We start from the raw sequence: 19,579 nt of genomic DNA, 5'->3' as shown, positions 1-19,579 counted from the left end.
CACATTTTTAATTAATCATAGTATTGGTAGATAGAATTCTCAATGTAGGTTAGTGCTTCATTATCTAAGATGTTAGGAGATGAACAGACCCTCAGTCTCCTGTCTCTTTTAGACAAAGACAGGAAAATAAGATGAGATTTAAGATAATTATCACTATTACTAAAAATGATCAAATATAGCCATTTTTAAAGCTCTTTTTTAACAGTGGTGATTACCTTTTGGGAGTAAGAGTTGATATATGCATGGCTAATAAATATTATGTTTCTTTCAATGAGCAAATACTAATCTAGTGAAGTTGTTCACCTTTATTTCATAGTAACCAGGAGTTTTTATGTAAAAACAAGTGATTACCTGTTTTTGAATTATGTATGATTTTGAGAACTGTATAATAACTTTTTAAAAAAGCATATCAAGCTGTATTTTTACACATTTACTCATTCCATAATTTATTAAGTGCCAACTATGACCTATGTGTTAGAGATACCAAGAAAAGTGCCTTAGGATTTTGATTTTTTTGTGGAAAGCCATTTCTCTGGTGTTACCTTCTGACTATTAATGTTTGGCCACATACACATGTGCGTGCACACACACACACACACACAAAGGATATGAGCCATGAATCCAAATACCATGTTAGTGCCTGGAGACATCTGAAAATCTAGATAGATTGATTTCCTTTTTCAGTTTTCTCTGGATATGTGTTCACACATCTTATGTTCATTCTTCTTAGAATACTAATATAGAAAAGTATCTGTACATATCTTTTCCAAAACATTAACATTATTAAGATTTTAGATAACATATCCTCATTAGCTAATTTCCTTTTCTGTTCCTTTTTCATCCACTTGCCTTCTTCCTCTTACATTCTTAGCAGTTTTAGGGATCTTCTTTGGAAAACACAATGAACAGCTAGGAGGCTAGTCAAGGAGCATCCTATTCCCAAGTCAGAAGTTAAGCCTTGAAATCCAGATACATAAACCCATTCTCAAATTGGTATTTCTTGTACATTTAAGCTTTATGTTGTAAATACTGAGCTTTGGATGCTTTACCTCCAGAAAGAGTAATCTACAGAAGGAGACCAGCCTCTACAAAGGGAAAGTCAATCTTGATCCCTCTTGATGCTTTGAGTCCCAGGTCTTAAGAGCTTGCTCCCTAAACCCTGCCATTGACTTTTTTTTTTTTTTTTTTGTCTAGTCTTGACTGCTCTCTATTTAATCCTGCCTTTTACTTACCCTTTGGAGATACTACATCCTAATTCAGCTCTGAGGTAGAAATCCATAGAGGAACAAATCAAACACATTAATATTAAAGCAAAAACAAGACAAAATGCTCCATCATCTTCGTCAAATCAAGTACTAAATTCCCATCCCAAATTCTATACTCAGGTGTTTGATTTAGAGGAAATTCCAAATTTATAAATGGATTATGTATCCAGTGTTCCTTTTGACTTAGAAACTCAGGACCCACATTCCTATAGAAATGATGGTATAAATGCCATACCAGATACATTATAAGTAAAAAGTTAAAGTTTCCACAATATTACGTAGTAACTATTTGCTCCTTCTGAGGCCAAAATATAAGTCCTTCATTTTTTCTTTAATTGTTTTGGTATCATGTGATTTTATGTTCTGGCATTTTTCAAATCAAAATTAATCTTAAAGTTGATCTACTTTCCTTTTCTTTTTTTCCCCTGAAAAGCTGTTAAATTTATGGTACATATTACCTACCATTACCAACAATGGGGTCTTAAATCTTAACCTCAAAGGTAGTATCCTAACTATATCTGAATACTTATAATTATTAATGTAGGGAAGGGAGATACATTCCAAGTTTGATACCTGCATTTTGTTCTGCCCATCATATTATTCCCGTTAGGGATTCAGTTAATCCTTATGTTGAAACTATAGTTTTATTTTCACCAGCTGCCTCTGGACAACACAATGTCTCCCTTTATCCAGAATATTTAACCAGTTTCTCTGAATTTTCTTCCATAGCATATGAATTACCCCAGATTCTGTCCCATCTATTAAAAACAACAAACCTCCTCCTACTCTGTGGCTTTCCTCTGGCTGTGGCCCTATTTCCTTTCTTTTACAGTCAGAGTTCCTTTAAGGATATCTGCACACGTTCTGCTGAATAGAGGTATCATGATTTATGCAACCTGTTCCCTTTTAATGGACATCTAAGATAGAAATTATAATCAATATACTTTGCTTAACATCCTTGAACAAATATCTTTGCACATTAGTGCAGATATTTCTGTAGAATACAATTCCAGAATCTGAGGGAATGCACATTACGGTTTGCACTGCGTGCTGCCAAAAATTTGTTCAAAATCCTAACCCCAGTGTCCCAGAATATGGCCTTTTTTAGAGATGGGGTCCTCATGGAGGTAGTCAAGTTAAAATGAGCATATTAGGATGGGTTCTAGTCCAATGAGTGTTATCTTTGTAAGAGGAAATCTGGACATGGACATGCAGAGGGAAGAGATATGGATGTAAAGGAAAACAACCACATAAACGTGAAGACAGCCATCTCTAAAAGCCAAGAAGCGAAGCCAGGTACAGATCCTTCCTTCATATACTGAGAAGGAACTAATCCTTTCAACACCTTGATTTTGGATTTCTAGCCTCCAGAACTGTGATTTCTGCTATTTAAGTCACTCATTTGGTAGTACTGTTATAGCAGCCCTAGAAAACTTATAAAGCACACTTGCAAAAAAACCCTCCAAAATAGCTGTGACAATTTATATCTTAACCAACCATGTAGAAGGGTAGCTTTCTCCTCACCCCTCACCAATACTTAAATATTAACCTTTGCAATGTTTAGTTAATTTCTAAGACAAATAAATGGTATTGCTTTTCTTTTTTTAATTTTTTGATGTTTATTTATTTTTGAGACAGAGACAGAGCACGAGCAGGGGAGGGGCAGAAAAGGAGAGAGACATAGAATCTCAAGCAGGCTCCAGGCTCTGAGCTGTCAGCACAGAGCCTGACATGGGGCTCAAACTCATGAGCCCTGAGATTGTAACCTGAGCCGAAGTCAAACGCTTAACCAGCTGAGCCACTCAGGCGCCCCTGGTATCTCTTTTCAAGGCACACTTCTCTGATTTTTTTTTTAATCCAGATTTAACATCTCTGGAGTTTTATTTCCTTTTAAAATACCTAAAATGGACTCAAATGAATTGATACTACCAAATAACTATTCAAATCTAACTACATGATTTCAGTATAGTTTCATACAATGATAAAAAAGGATTAAAAAATATTTATCTTTTAAAAATGTTTAACTACTCATTTACTTATTGACAATCTACAGCAAAATTTTCATTCTCTATGATTATCACACGTAGCATGAAGTTTATTCCTAAAAGGCAAAAGCTAAACAATTCGCAACTACACACTTTAAAAAGTTAATTTCGTACTTATAGCCTGTGAAAATCTAGCAATCCAATTCATAATGTATTAAGGATTATGCTTTTGAAGTAAATTAATTACTGGTCTTCCCATTAGAAATACACTGTTGGAAATTGAGCATTTAGCAAATGCTCTAAAATGTTCTAAAATGATACCATAAGTTTTAGGAGCATTGTAGTAACATTAAAAAAATATATACCATGTAGGGTTGTAATTGCTTGAAAAAGTTCTTTTTGGGAGATAGTAATAAGGTACATATGTCCCCAAATCACTATTTTGTTAATATGCTCATCTTGTTTAAGGATTATTTTCTATCTTCTCTTTCACGGATTTTTGTTGGTCTTTGCATGAGTTAACATATGAACTTTCAGGTTATTTGACTGGACAAACCTCTTGTGACAGCTTTCAAAGGGACACACAAAACGTTTCTCCCCAGTATGGATACGTACGTGGGTACGCAAATTATAGTCCAGGGAAAAACGTTTTCCGCACCCTTCAAAAGTACACCGAAATGGCCTCTCTCCAGTATGAACCAGAAAATGTCTTTTTAGTTTTGCACTCTCATTGAATGCTTTCCCACATTCTGCACATACATGATCTCGGGGAGCATGAACGAGGAGATGCCTTCTCAGGGAAGCTCTATTCTTTAACTTTTTTGTGCATCCACTGTGAGGACAAACAATTCTTTCTGGAGCATCATATTCCTTATTTTTTGTGGGCTTCTTTCTAGCAAATTCTGCAAACTGTTTAGGATCTGATACATCAGTGCTGGGTATTCCTCCAGGAGAAAGCTTCTTGCCTGTCTCATACTCTGAATACTCAAGCTGTGAATTCTCTCCAGTCTGCTGAGAAAGTTCTTGTTTTGCCCCTTTTTGCACACATTTCAAGGATTTCCCCAGAAGCGAGCTTGCAGTAAGAACCTGTTGAGAAAGCTCTTGTTCTGATTCTTCTTCCTGGTAGTTAGGGGACTTCAGTGAGTCTTCTTCCAGGATGGGTTCAGAAAACTCACCTCTTATTATGCATTCTATGTAACAATCAGAGAAGGAATCTTCTCCAACAACTAGGTGGCTACTTTCAAAGAATACACCTTCATCTTCTAAGGCCCATGGCATGTCAAAAGGTTCTTGTTGGGCTGGCCGTGGCTTGGATGGCTTTGGTTTATCCCCACTGAAGGCTCTTCTACCCAAGCCTTTCCAGCCACAAGTCTTTACCTTTTTCTTCAGTTGCTGGTCCATATTGTCGTGTTGCTTCTTCCTTGAAGGTTTGTACCAGGATATATCAACCACTTCCAGGTGATAGTGATCTGAGTAAACTGCCTTCAGCAAACACCTGCTTTGAGATAGTAACCTTTAGATAAACTATATTCCAACTTTAGAACCACTGTCAGAGCTTAAAAAATGGCCTCAAACTCACTTTTTAATAGCGAAATGGCTGCATTTGCTTCTTCTCTGACAAACCCAAGAAAGTAAGAGAATGAGCTGTGACACAGGATGTGGATTATAACTAGATCTTATGTGGGGGTCCCCACAAATTATCTGCCCTCTCCAACTGACCACCTAATGTTTACTGGGTACTCACTATGTGCTAGCCCTACTGTAGGCTGCTCATAGGTTGAGATCTATTGGTAAGTAGACATACAAAAAATCTGTGCCTCACGAGTATACAGTCTCGTGAATATACAAAATAAGTATTATATGTCACACGTTAAAAGGTAAAGTGCTACAGAATAAGCAAGGGAGCTAGTAAAAAGTAGGAGTTCTCAGTTTTAAATAGGGAGCTCAGGCAGGCTTGCCTGAGGTAGAAGCAGTTGACTAAAAACTTGAAGCAACTGAGGGAGTAAGATGTGCCTATTTTCTTATATAACACTGTTGGGAAATTCAAATTAAATAATGCATATAAAGTGCTTAGCACAGATCATGGCACAGAGCAAATGCTGAATGTTTATGTGAGCTAGTGTTATTTACCTTTGTATTCATTAAATATATGGTGGATCCTGTGATGTTCCAGATACTATTCTAGACCAAGGGTGGCATTTTTTTTTTTTTTTAATTTAATAAAGAGCTAGATTTAAGCGTCGTGGGCCCTATGGTCTATGTCATAACTGTTCAGCTCTGCATTTTGTCATATGGAAGCAGCCATGGATGATACATAAAGGACGAGCATGCATTCCAACAAAACAAGCAGAGGCTGGATTTGGCCCATGTGTAGTTTCTGTTTCTTCTTCACAAGATGGAGATTCAGAAAGAAGACACATGAAATCCATGCGTTGCCATCTTTTACAAGTATAAGCCAAAATAAAGGCAAGCGGAGTTTAGCCTTGAATAGTTTTCTGTCTTTTTCTTAAAAATCTAAAAGTGGGGTGCCTGGGTGGCTCAATAAGTTCAGAAAAATCTCTTGATTTTGGCTCAGGTCATGATCTCATGGTTCATGAGTTCGGGGCCCACATGAGCTCCATGCTGACAGCCTGCTTGGGATTCTGTCTGTCTCTGCCCCTCCCCACCCTTCTCACTTCTCTGTCTCTCTCAAAATAAATGAATTAAAAAAAATTCAAAAATCTAAAAGCAATATTATAAAAGTTAGAGCATGAATATGATATATTCTAAGAGCCTTTTACTTAATGTTACAATTGTGTGCCTTATAGAAGATCTCTTAATTTTATTGTCCTGATGTCCTGCTGTAGGACAAAAATTAAAATGCTTTTTATAAAGGAGTAAATGTGAAGGTAATGGACAGAAAACTAACAGCTTGAAAATATTTTTAAATAGCTACATTTAAAAATACCACCTCAAAAGAATCATGCTATTTACTTTTGTCAAATACACAGCATCAAAACAAAACATGTTTTTCAATTGCTATGGGAAGATTTTTGAAATGCCTCCTTGAACATTTATATATATAAATATACAGTGCATAATGTTTTATGTAAATTACAGACTTAAAATATAAATTATAGGGTCACTGGGTGGCTCAGTAGGTAAAGCATTCTACTTCAGCTTAGGTCATGATCTCAGGGCTAGTGAGTTCGAGCCCCGTATTGGGCCCTGTGCTGGCAGCTCAGAGCCTGGAGCCTGCTTTGGATTCCATCTTTCTCCCCTCTCTCAAAATAAATAAACATTAAAAAAATTAAATATAAATTATAAATAAATTATTTATGTACAATACGTAAATGTTTTATATATATAAATTGCTAAGGGAAGAGATTTGAATTTCTTCTTAAGCATTTGTATATATATTTCTATGTAATATATATATACAAATGTTTAAGAAACTTAAAACATTATTTCCTTAGCAATTGAAAAGCACAGGTATTTAAAAATATTTTCAAGCTATATATATATGTGTGTATATCTATCTATCTATCTATCTACATACGTATATAGATAGATAGATAGATAGATAAAATGTTAAATGGTACAAGTATTATTATTTATTGCTTCTTTTAAAAAGGTGAAATAAACCAGGAGACTGTATTCAGGAAAATTTGCCTAACAAAATCTTGTTCTCTTAGCTAAAAATTATTCTTGATTTTTTATTTTTTGTATTAATGAATATAACCTCTTTGGACAGAATCACTAGCAATCAGTCTAAAGTTTGAGTAGGATAATACAAAACTCCCCTCCCCCATTGAGGCCATTTAAAATACATGGAATTTGATTTGATTCCAGCTTTTCTCTCCCAGTTTATGTCTTGCTAATTTCAGCTCCCCTATTTTATTTTCAGCCATAATAAACTCTCCCTCCAATAAAGCAGTATGCTGTTCCTTCTTAATCCTGCCCACCCTCACTCCTCCTTCCCTTATTAGTGCGCACACACGCTCACACAAGCTCATTTCTCATCCATATTTCTGACCTCTGCTTAAACATCACTTCCTCAAGCAAGTTTCCCTTCATTCTTAGGCTCAGTTAGGTTCCCAAAACTTCCTCTTTTACACTGATCAGTCTCTGGTACCGATTACTTTAAGATCTGTCTTACCTATTAGACTGTAAGGTCTATGAGGGCAAGGTCCTCTTCTGCTTTATTCCTATGTCCCAGGGCTTAGAACATTTGTCTAATGAAATGAATTCATATATATATGCATTAATAATCATACTGGTGATACTGGTTTAGCAAATCTATAAAATTAATTTACTAAAAAATTATTTGTGACTTTCAAAACACTTAATGTAGAGGTTCCAAAAAGTTGATTATCAATGATGCCAAATGTTACCTAGAAAAAGACATCTAATTAGGAGATCGGGATTGAAAGAGAGAAGTATTTTCTTTATGAACTTATCAAAGCCAAATGTAGCCCTTACTTTTCTAAGCTAGATTTTATTTGACAGATCCTCCCATTTCTTACACAAAATTCAAGCTTGTGAGTGATGTAAAAACTGAAATACTAACTTACTAATTTATTATGGGAAATCCAGTTTATATAACAAGTACATTCTCTGTTGGTGGAAATAACTACTTGGAAAATGTACTCGGTAAACATGGTGTTAAGACAGAATCTGGATATTAAATACTTAATGGTATGACAATAATATAATTTTATATTTCTCAAACTGGCATAAAGGTGCTTCCAAGAGTGCATCAGTTACTTATTCAATCATTTGACAAATATTTAGTACCAAACATTGTTCTAGGTGTTCACCCTAGAACAGTAAAAAAAGATCCAAAGTTCCTGGTTTTCATGGAGCTTTTATTGTGTAAAATAAAAATGTAAGTAAACAAAATGGTTTCAGGTTGAGTAAAATGCTATGAAGTATAAGCGACTAGAGTATGAGAAGGAAAGGAAATGGGGGAGGCCATCTTAAGGAAGAATGTCTGCAACAGCATCCAAGGTGGGGGGGTGGGGCATTAGGCTTAGGCTGAGACCTGAAAAAAAAGTATCAGCCAGTGGAAAGAGGTGGGAGGAGAGTGCTCTTTCCAGGTTATAGCAGGGAGTACAAAGGGATTTGCATGCTGGAGGACAAAGGAAGACATGTTTATTACAGACTATGGCTGGCACAGACCGGAGTGGTCTGAGATAAGGTGGGGGACCTTGCAGAATCTTGTGAGCCAGGGGAGCCATTTACATTTCTTTCACAAACCCATGGGAACCATTACAGGGTTTCTTTCAAACCAGGAAATAGCATGCTCTGGCTGAGGTTAAACAGGTATGTGGAGAGTAGACTTAGGGAGGCAGGGGTGAAAGCAGAAAAATCCATTAGGCTATTTAGCAGTCCAGAAAGAGTGCTGGTATTGGTAGTGAAGATGAAATGGCGGGAGAGGGAAAACAGAGATAGAACGTTCTAAACTTCCTTGAGGATTGGATAAAGGGAGTAAGGCAAACAGGGAAAACAATAATGACCAAGCGGTGTTCGGTTTTTTGCTGGAGTAACTGGTAGATGGTAGGGTCACTTTCAGAGATAATCAGAGGAGGGAAGAAATGGAAAACAGCTATACTCTCTTGATTTAATAATGTGAACATTTTAATATAAATATTTTAATATATATCTAGCCATTTGTTGCAGTGAAATATATGAATTTTTCAAACAAAATTTAAAAAATGCAACTTCAAGGAAATTTCAACCAGGCATCTATTTTCATGAAAGTGTATTTGTTTCCCTCCTTTGTCTGTGTTAGAAGTTTGAGGCCGGTGGCCCAAGGCAGTTAAACACTAGAAGTCTCCTAGCCAAGGTCCGTCCCCACTGGTTCTAGGATGATGAAACCCTTCCTGTCCATGGTTTTTCAAAACCTTTTGAACAGGACCCACGTTAAAAATACATTCTAAGTGGTGAACTCAATACCACACACCTTCCCCCATATCTGAAAAAAAAAAGGCAGAGATCCACGAAACAAGACTTACCCATGCACTCTGATATTTCCTTCCAAAAGAAAGACCAAGAAGAAACTGTTACTGGCGCCCCCCAACAGCAGCTGAAATCTTCCCTGCTTTACGCTCCGCCTGCTATACCCGCCCTCTTTTTGATGGACACATTCAAATTAGGCTACACCTACATTTCAACTCTGCATTGCTTAGGCTGGAGTTTCCTAGAAAAGGCTCTACCAAACCTGTTTCGGTAAGGACATTAGGTAGCAGTGGAGTGGCAGATCGTGTGGCTTTGCTCCGCCCAGGTCAGGGTTGGCCGCCTACACCTGCCCCCCAGCCCCGGGACACCTCAGTGCCTGGTCCCTCACCACGTGGGCAAACCTGTTTGAATTCCAGTCGCCTAGTTTTAGCCTGTAGTAGAGGCACTCAGTGTCTGTTGAACAAATCAACTTAGGTATAATCATATTTATACAGTTATTTTTCAATGAAATGAAAATCCAGTGGTGGAAGCAGTTTTTACCTACGAGAAAAAGTTTACCCAAACGCACACCACACCTTGCTCTGCACTCTCTTACCCTCCCCCAGCCTCTACTCCCCACCCCACCTATCTCCAGCCTCAGAATTACTGCTTTTTTTTTTCTTTTTCGGGCATTAATGTGACTGTTTATATCCTTAAAGGTAACACAACTCACTTTGAAAGCCGCGGTCAATCAACGCTTGCCATTGGCTATGGTCTAGTGAAGTTTAATAGTTCATGTAAGCACACAGACCATTAAAACAAAAACCCAAATCAATGTTTAAAAACCTCTTAAATTTTACTTGAAGCTTGTCTACAATTCACATATATATCTGGGAAGAGTTCTCCACGCTATTTTTTTTTTAATTTGTTTTGAATGAATATCAGTTGTGAGGTCAGAAAGTAAAAGATCATTTCCAATGGGGGAAATATGTGAACTGTTTTTCTAGGTATTATTCCCTCATCTCCCCTGGTAGTCATACCAGATCCTCATCCGTTTGAGATTGAAGTTACATAAAGCTTCCTTAGCTCCTTACCTTGTTATATATTATTTGTAGGTGAGTTTCTGAAGGCAAAAATTGTGAGAAACTGCTTCTCTCCTGTTCTCTGTGGCGCCATACTATGGTCTATATAAACTTTATAGACAAGTTTTCAGAGCTGGTTTTCACCAACCCTTTTTTTGGTGATAAAAATGTTAATTTTTTAGGTTTCAATAGAAATAACTTCAAGAATTCTAATAGACCATTCTTTCCAAGCCTTTATATGGCAATGTCATTGGTCTTTGAAAGTCCCCCTCATCACCAGAGGTATCTCTCTGTCTTTCTGTGTATCATCATATTTATATACATACATAAAAATATAAATAAGTGACATATAATCATGTATCTATAATTTATATATATAGATAATATATTAAGAGATAAACATGTTTTATTTGAATATATACATATAAGTTATATACACATTATATATCACTTATATTTTTATTTCAAATATAATTTATATGTAAAAGATGATGATAGTTATACATATGTATAGAAAGAGAGATATGCACACATACCTAAGTTGAAGATCCTTTCTTTCATCAAATTCACCAGACCACACCCTTTTGTTATCAGTCCCTTAACAGTTGAGACAGTACATACAATCAACTAGGTTAATTTATAATCCCTTCCTCACCACTGATTCTGTCTGTTCACTTGGTTTGTGTTAGTGTGACTTTGTCTGGAAACTGGAGGCGACATATTTAGAAAATCTAAATTTACATTTCACACTCCACCTTCTACATAAATTATTTTTGCTTCTATTTTGTTTCAGCTTTCCTGAAGAAGTAAACCAAAAAGAAGGCACTCATCTGTTGTCATATGAACCTAGCTCGCTCAAGGGCAGTTCTCCAAAATGAGCTAGGGAACCAATTAAACCATGAAACAAAAGTGGGCTGCCTTTTGAAATTGGTACAAAGAGAATGGTGCATGGAAACAAGTAATTTTTTGGATGCTGGAATTTTAGTCATAGTAATTCTTCTACAAATAACATCCTGGCTAGTTTTTAAAAATTCTATTTTGATTACTTATTTCTGTGTTACAAACAAATATTTTCCTTAAAAAGCTTAGAATGTGAAAACTATAAATATGCTTTAATTCACTCAACACATATTTAAGGTATTTTTAGAATGTGAAATACTATAAATACTGTGAAAACTGTAAGTATGCTTTAATCCACTCAACACATATTTAAGGTATTTTTTTCCCCAGATAGGCCACTGTTCTAGGCCCTGAGGGTATGGATCCCTGGCCTTCTGGAGTTTGCAGGCTGAAGTAGCAGGGCCGGAAACTAGGGTGAGGCAAATAACTCACAGGTTTCCCCACAGAAAAATTTAAGGAATGCCAAAAAATTTGGTAACTAGAATTAATGATATTATATTTTTTAATTTTTTAATTATATTTTTGAATTTTTCTTTTTCTTTTTTTTAAATTAAATTTTAATTAACATACACTGCAATATTGGTTTCAGGAGAATTCAGTGATTCATCACTTACATATAACACCCAGTGCTCACCAGGACAAGTGCCCTCTGTAGTGCTCATCACCCATCTAGCCCATCCCCCCCCCCACCTCCCTCTATCAACCTAGTGTGTTCTCTGTCATCAAGAGTCTCTTGTGGTTGGTTTCCCTTTCTTCCCTTCCCCACCCCCTTCCCATATGTTCATCTATCTGTTTTGTTTCTTAAATTCCACATATGAGTGAAATCATATGATATTTTTCTTTCTCTGATTGATTTATTTCACTTAGTGTAATACATTCTAGCTCTATCCATGTCATTGCGAATGGCTACAATTAATATTTTAATGCAGTATTTTAAGAAATAAAAGTTAGTGCAAAAATCCATAGTGAATAAATATCAAAAACTCAAATAAAGGCAGACAACTGAACAATCATGGTTTGTAAATGTCAAATGCAGCTATTATTAGGACCATGAAGGGTAGGCATTTGGTGTTATGGGAGCCCATAATGGGAGGCTGTGATGGAATCTGGAAGTTCAGGGAAGGTTCCCTGAAAACTGCTATGATCTGAAGGCAGTTTGGAAGGCAGAACTTCTCTAACAGTAGAGGGAATAACTATTTAAGGAGGGACAGCAAAAGAGAATGTGCATTGCTAAACTCTTGGGCCTTGTAGGCCATGGTAAGAAGTTAGATCTTCATCCTAAGAGTAATGGGAATGGACTGTTACCAGAAAGCATGTCATATGTAAATGCGTATTAACCTTAAACTTGTAAACTGTTGTATCATTGTTGGAGCTTCAATCTGTGTTTGATCTAGCTAATACTAACTGAATGCTTTACATGCATTATTCATTTTAGTATCTAGAAATCAAGTTTATAAAATTATTATCTTTACTATTATTATTATCATCATTTTATTTGCATTTAAAAATGATAATTCAGAGGAGCCAAAAAAGCAAGTAAGTAAACTAAGCACCTAAATTCAGATTAGAACTCAAGTGTCATACCTGTTAGAATGGACTTCATCAAAAAAGGCAAGAGATAACAAATGCTGGGTAGACATGGGGAAAAGAGAACCCCTGTGGGATTAGAAATTGGTGCAGCCACTGAGGAAAGCAATATGGAAGTTTTTTGAAAAATTAAAAATAGAACTACCATATGATCCCGCAATCCCACTTCTAGAAATATATCCAAAGGATATGAAAATATTAACTCAAAAAGATATCTGTACCTCCATGTTCATAGCAATATTATTCACAAAAGTCAAGACATGGAAATAACTAAGTGTCTATAGATGGATGAATGGATAAAAAAAGTTTTGGTGTATAAATATAACAGAATATTACTCAGCCATTAAAAAAAAAAAAAAAAAAAAAGGAATCCCTAATACTTGTGACAACATGAGTGGAACTTGAAGGCATTATGTTAAGTGAACTAAGTCAGAGAAAGACAAATACTCTACAATAGCACTTATGTGTAAAATATTTAAAAAAAGAAGAAAGAAAGAAAGAAAGAAAGAAAGAAAGAAAGAAAGAAAGAAAGAGAGAAAAGCAAAAGAGATCACAGCTGTGGTTACCAGAGGCAGAGAGTGGGGGAAAACAGAAATTGGAGGAAGGTGGTCAAAAGGTACAACTTCCATTTATAAGGTAAAGAAGTACTAGGGATGAGACATATGACATGATGACTATAGATAACACTGATCTATGATATATGGGAAAGGTAAGAGAGTAAATCCTCAGAGTTCTCACCACATGGAGAAAGTTTCTTCCCTTTTTTCCTTTCTTTCCTTTTATTATATCTAGATGGGAAGATGGATGTTAGCTGAACCTATTGTGGTGGTCATTTCATAATGATGCAAAAAACCATCATGCTGTACACCTTAAACTTATACAGTGATGTATGCCAATTAGTTCTCAGTAAGACTGCAAAAAAAATAGAACTCAAGTGTGCTTAATTATTTGAGATATAGCATTTCACATTATATTATGGCGTTTTAGAGATGCCATCATTTTATAAGAAGTCTCTTCTTGCTTTATTATTTTCTGTCATTTATACTGCCTATTTACATACTTATTTGGTACTGATAGCAACCTTATGAATTGTTATTACCCATTTTATGGATAAAGAAGTGGATAAGTCAGTAATGACAAATGCTTTCTTCAAAGCTGTGCAGGTATTCCTTTATGGGCCAAAGTTTAGACCCCAAGTCTTTCTATCTTGACATCAAGTTTAAAGCTAATTTTTTCAAGTTCAGTCAGTTGTTTAAAGAGCTTTTAAAATGTATTTTTAGAGTTTCTCTACAAAAAACAAAAAACAAAAAAAACCCAAAACCCAGTCAATAATCGATGTTTCTACCTAGAATGTGGTATCTTAGTAGATGATGACTTTTAAGAGGGCATAATAAGGCACATTTTGACTCTGCACTTTTTTAAAAAAATGAGATATAATTGACATAAACATAATACTAGTTTCAGGCGTATAACATGATTATATACATATATGGGTAGTGAAACGGTCCCCATAAAAATCCAGTTAACATCCATTGCCACAAAGTTAGATTTTTTCTCGTGATGAAAACTTCTGGTAATTATTTTATTAGCAACTTTCAAATACACAATTTATGGTATTATTAGTATTAGAGTCACCAGGCTATACGTTACATCTCTATGATTTAGTTGTTTTATAACTGGAAGTTTGCCCCTTTTGGCCCACTTCGCCCAGAGGTGGCAGTGGGGAGTGGGAGAAATAGGTGAGGGTGGACTCTGTGCTTTTTGTTTTTTGTTTTAAATCTAAGAGGAAGCTGTTTGGTACTTCACACTGACAAGATTGAGACTTGTCATTATACTGTCATACATTTCAACAGTCTTTATGCTCTTTAGACAAAAGCTGTAACCACACAAATATTGTCATGTTTCATTTTCTCTGGGAGAATTCAGCCGTGGGCTTAAGTGCAGGACCTACAAGCTATATTTCAGACTGCATATTCTCTTTGAGCTTTGGCAATGATTTGTGAATGTTATTATTTGGCAGTTTCATAACATCCTTTTTTCCTCTGAAGAATGGACTATTCACATAACCTCTCTTCCTACTAAAGAACCTATTAAAATTGGGTTCACCTGAAGAAAATTTTCAGGGCCTCCTCTAACTTGAATTAGTTCCTGCCTTATTCTTTCCCATAAAAAATTTTTGGAGTCAACCTCAGATTTCATGGTCTTTGAAAAAACGTATATTTTGAGGTACTTTTGGATTTATGGAAGAATTGCAAAGATGATATGGAGAGTTCTCATATATCCCTTCACCCAGCTTCCCTTGATGTTAATGTCTTACATAACCAATGTGTATTTTGTACAGTTAAGAAACCAACATTGTCACAATACTATTAACAAAATTTTATTTGGATTTCATCAGTTTTCCCACTAATCTTTAAAAAAAAATCTGTTCTAGGATTCATTGCAGATGCTAGTTTGCATTTAGGATCTGGTTAATGGACAGACATGAGCTCCACAATCTAATTCTAGTTCCAGCCCAGAGAAATGTAATGTATGTCTTAGGATATTGTCTCTAATACCACTCCTCCCATGAAATTCACCACCAACCCCGATTCCAAATTTATATCTCTTTCAAGATGCAAATCAAGAGTGATACCTCTCAGAAAACCTTTTAGAAACTCAGTGCCATCTCTATGTAGAAGTACCGTGGCTTTTAGGGATATATTCTATACAACATAATCGGCCATTTAACAATACCTTTACAGGTCTTTTGTATCTGTAATGTGGTAAGTGGAAAACCAGTAAAATACACATTGGTGCAAGAGAAGATCATTGTGACACATTATTCCTCCAGGCTTTTTGAGGTGTATATACTTTAAATAGAAAACCTGTAGAACATTGTGGTTACTGTTTTATATTATTTTTGAAGTGATAAAATTAGATGATGACATATCTACAAATAAAATTACTAGTTGTGAGGTACACAATTATGTATAGCGCTTTTTTTTTTTTAATTTTCAGATCTAAATTCATGTTGTTCAAACTGTGAGTTGGAACCCATTAATGAGTAGTTACCAGTATTTTGTCAGAGTCAAAACAGTTTGAAGGGCTCCTGGGTGGCTCAGTCAGTTAAACATCTGACTCTTGGTTTTGACCCCCCACCGCGATCTCACGATTCCTGAGATTGAGCCCCGCATCAGGCCTGTGCTGACAGCCCGGAACCTACTTGGGATTCTGTCTCTTCCTCTCTCTCTCTGCCTCTCTCTCTCTGTCTCTCTCAAAATAAGCAAACAAACTTTTAACAGGTTTGAAAAATGTAGATCTAAATAATTTGTTTATATGTGTCATTAGAAACAGATCAAAATGGGTAAATGTATGAACATCAGTGATTCAGACAGTCTTTAAAAAATTTTTTTTTAATATTTATTTATTTTTGAGAGAGAGAGAGAGAGAGACAGACAGAGTACGGGCTGGAGAAGGGCAGAGAGAGAGAGAGAGAGGGATACACAGAATCTGAAGCAGGATCCAGGCTCTGAGCTGTCAGAACAGAGCCCAATGCAGGACTCGAACCCACGATCTTGACCTGAGCTGAAGTTGGACACTTATCCAACTGAGCCCCCTAGGTGCCCCCCAGACTGTCTTTAATTTTGAACTTAAATATATCTTTTTTTTCAACTAAAAAAAAATCTCAAATGTGCTTTAAAATAAGTTGGGTAGGTGATCTACTTTATATTAATAAATAGTGCAGGTCCTCAGTTTTCCAGTTATACTTCGCCCTCCTATCCACAAGAGAGTGCAGCAGGAATAAGCAAAGTAAGAATTATGTTTCTAGTTACATCCATCTTTTTAACTTGCATCATTAAATATTTTCTATAAAGTTTGTTAAAACGATGGAAAGACTTTCAGTATATCAGAGCAGAGTCCAGAAACAGACCTGTACACCTGGAATGACCTGACTGATCTGTGTCCTCCCCAAATTCATAGGCTGAAATCTAACACTCAATATGATGGCACTGGGAGGCAGAGCATTTGAAAGGTAATTAGGTTATGAAGGTAGAGCCCTCATGAATAGAATTGGTGCCCTTACAAGAAGAGGTAAGAGCTAGTTCATTCTCTTTCAATCACTGAAAAGATACAATGAGAGGCTGGCAGTCTGCAACTCGGGAAAAAAAGGCTCTCACCAGAATCAGCCATACAGATGCCATGATCTTGACTTCCAGCCTCCAGAACTATGAGGAATAAATCTGGTACGTGGAAGCATATGGTATTGTGGTATAGAACCCTGAATTGACTAGGACACTGACTCATAACAAAGGTGGCAGTGGGAAAAGACTAGTGTTTCCAAAAACACTTTGAGACCAGTGGCTATCGACGTGGCAAGAAAAAGAATCTTCACCACTCATTCATACTGCACACAAAAAGAAGTCCGAGATTGTAGCTTTAATTATGGATTGTAGATATAATCGTGAAAGGTAAAATAATACAACTCCGAGAAGGAAATGGAAGAACATCTTCTAAAATTTGGGGTTGAGAAAGATTTCTTAGTGAACACACAAAAAGTATTGAATAGAGGGGCGCCTGGGTGGCGCAGTCGGTTAGGCGTCCGACTTCAGCCAGGTCACGATCTCGCGGTCCGTGAGTTCGAGCCCCGCGTCAGGCTCTGGGCTGATGGCTCAGAGCCTGGAGCCTGTTTCCGATTCTGTGTCTCCCTCTCTCTCTGCCCCTGCCCCGTTCATGCTCTGTCTCTCTCTGTCCCAAAAATAAATAAACGTTAAAAAAAAAAAAAAAAATTAAAAAAAAAGTATTGAATAGAAAGAAACGAAAGATAAATCGGATGAGATTGAAATTATGAAATTTAAAAGGCACCATTGAAAGAATAAGGTATACCACATTGATCTTTTGAAAAGGTAAATGAGATGCCACTTCCTTCAAGGCTTTCCATCTCCCTCAGAAAAAAATTCAGATTCCTTCTTTAGAAGACAGCCAGTGATCTGGCCGGTACCCACCACCCTCTGCGTCAACTGTACTCATTTTTCTCCCAAGCCTAACCTTCTTTTCTTGTTCTTCTACAGCCATGCCAAGCTCACTGACAGGATTTTTGCACTTGTCTTCTGTCTGACATTCTCTGCCCCAGATTATCACTTGCCTGGTTTTTGCTTCATTCTGGTTTCAGCTTCAGTGGTAGGCTGGGGCCAGTGTACATACATTTCTTCAAACTCTGTCGTATCTCCATGATTTATTTATTTATTTTTTCATATGGAGGTTAGTAACCTCCCCTCTCCTGGAGGAGGTAGAAAAGAGAGGCAGCCCAGGACCAAACTTTAATTGCCCCATTTAGGAGTACAGTCGGTAAATAGCAAAGGGCAATATAGAAAGTAATGGATTTTCTTGAGTCCTTGCCAACTTTCTTCCCTTCTACTGGGATTTTTTGCTTTGGTGAATATGGAGAGTAATGGCAGAAGTTTCTGGGTATATTTTTCTCTCTCCTGCAGAGGGATCCGAGAAATTACTGCTACCGTAGGATTCTACAAGTGTTTCTTGCTTGCCGAGTCCAGGAGTCGTTTGAACCTGGGAATGGGTTTCAGATGTGCCTTTCTGGGTAAGAATCACTTATAGTCTCTACGATGGGATTTCTCCTTTCCCTAGCTTCTGGGGTTTCACCCAGGAAAGCCAGTCATAAAATTCAAGAGAGGAAGCTATTTTAAGGAATTGTCATAAACAAGAATTCTCAAACCCAAGAGAAGATAATTTTAGCTTTGGTAACTGGAGGGACCATACCGTTAGATCCCCTTTCCTAACGTTCCCCATGTGTACCTCCACTCCCCTGTTTTTTCACCAGCATCATATTCTTCTTACCTTCTGACTCCTGCAAGTGAAGTCTCTTTAATGTTCCTAAATATTCTTTCCTTTCTGTCTCTGTGTCTTGTATATGTTTTTTCTATCGACAATCCTCTTCCCTCTTTGGGTTCCATTTCAGGGTATTGAATTGCTGTTTTTTGTTCATTTGATACCTTCCTCCTTACAGTATGTTCAGAGAGAAAGTCAATTGTATATTTAATACCCTTTCAGCATTGCCACTGTAATTATTTCTAATGACATTGAATGGCTTATCCTTTCTCAAACAAAGGGGTCTCTGGGCATTTGTGTCCCCTCATTGTAAGTGCCAAGACTTCTAAACTGACACTCTCTTGTCTTTCCATTCGGTTATTCCTTTGACAGCCACTTATTTTCCTGAACACTGATGAGATGATATCTTTTACCTCTGTGACAATTTTGAGTAGGTCCTAAGCATACCGGAAAAAAAAAAAGTGAAAAGTTATTATTAGCATGCTTTTTCAGGACCTCCCTAGTCTGGTTGCAACCTATTCATCTCTTTTACCCCCTCCACAGAAGGGGTAAAATTTCAGACGTCTTCTCTCTGTGGTGCCTTGTCGAGATGTGGTCTGCTGCCTGTCATGAGCTAAGAAAGGTTTCCACATTTTTAAATTATTGAACAAAAAAATCAAAAGAAGAATAATATATTCTGACATTGAAGATTATATCAAATTAAAAGTTCATTAACCATGAGTAAAATGTTACTGGAAAAGAAGCATGCCAGTTCAGTTGCCTATTGGATATGGCTACTTTGTGTATTACCCTGGCAGAGTTGAGTCATTGTGACACAAAACCTAAAGTACTTACTATCTGGTCCTTTACAGAAAAAGTTTACTGAGCCCTGAACCCCCATTTTAGCTGAATAGGGCTGGTTCATTTGCAAAATTCTGCTGTTGTTTATGCATAGCATTAATACTGAGCCAGTTATTCCCATTTACCTCAGTTGCTACAAGTGGCCAAACACTTCTGCAGTGGTCCTCCCTGTAAC

At 36.6% G+C, this 19,579-nt stretch overlaps 1 protein-coding gene across 2 annotated transcripts; it reads right to left on the bottom strand.

Moving 5' to 3' along the window:
* Positions 1-290: 290 nt before the first annotated feature.
* Positions 291-9,446, bottom strand: ZFP42 (ZFP42 zinc finger protein). 2 transcript variants are annotated; one of them, XM_086703277.1, is made up of 3 exons: positions 9,247-9,446; positions 7,389-7,464; positions 291-4,748 (listed from the first exon to the last, which is right to left on the bottom strand). In XM_086703277.1, exon 3 carries the CDS (start codon positions 4,649-4,651, stop codon positions 3,740-3,742), a length of 912 nt encoding a protein of 303 aa, XP_086559403.1. In that variant the 5' UTR covers positions 4,652-4,748; positions 7,389-7,464; positions 9,247-9,446; the 3' UTR covers positions 291-3,739. The 2 variants fall into 2 exon arrangements, with proteins under 2 accessions (XP_086559403.1, XP_086559402.1); XM_086703276.1 differs by having other exon boundaries at positions 291-4,745.
* Positions 9,447-19,579: the final 10,133 nt, after the last annotated feature.

This window comes from Puma concolor, chromosome B1 (assembly GCF_028749965.1).
Source record: "Puma concolor isolate L17-30 chromosome B1, mPumCon1.1.hap2, whole genome shotgun sequence".
NCBI lineage: Eukaryota > Metazoa > Chordata > Mammalia > Carnivora > Felidae > Puma > Puma concolor.
Note: the sequence above shows the minus strand (reverse complement) of the source record. Positions and strands in the feature narration are given on the sequence as shown.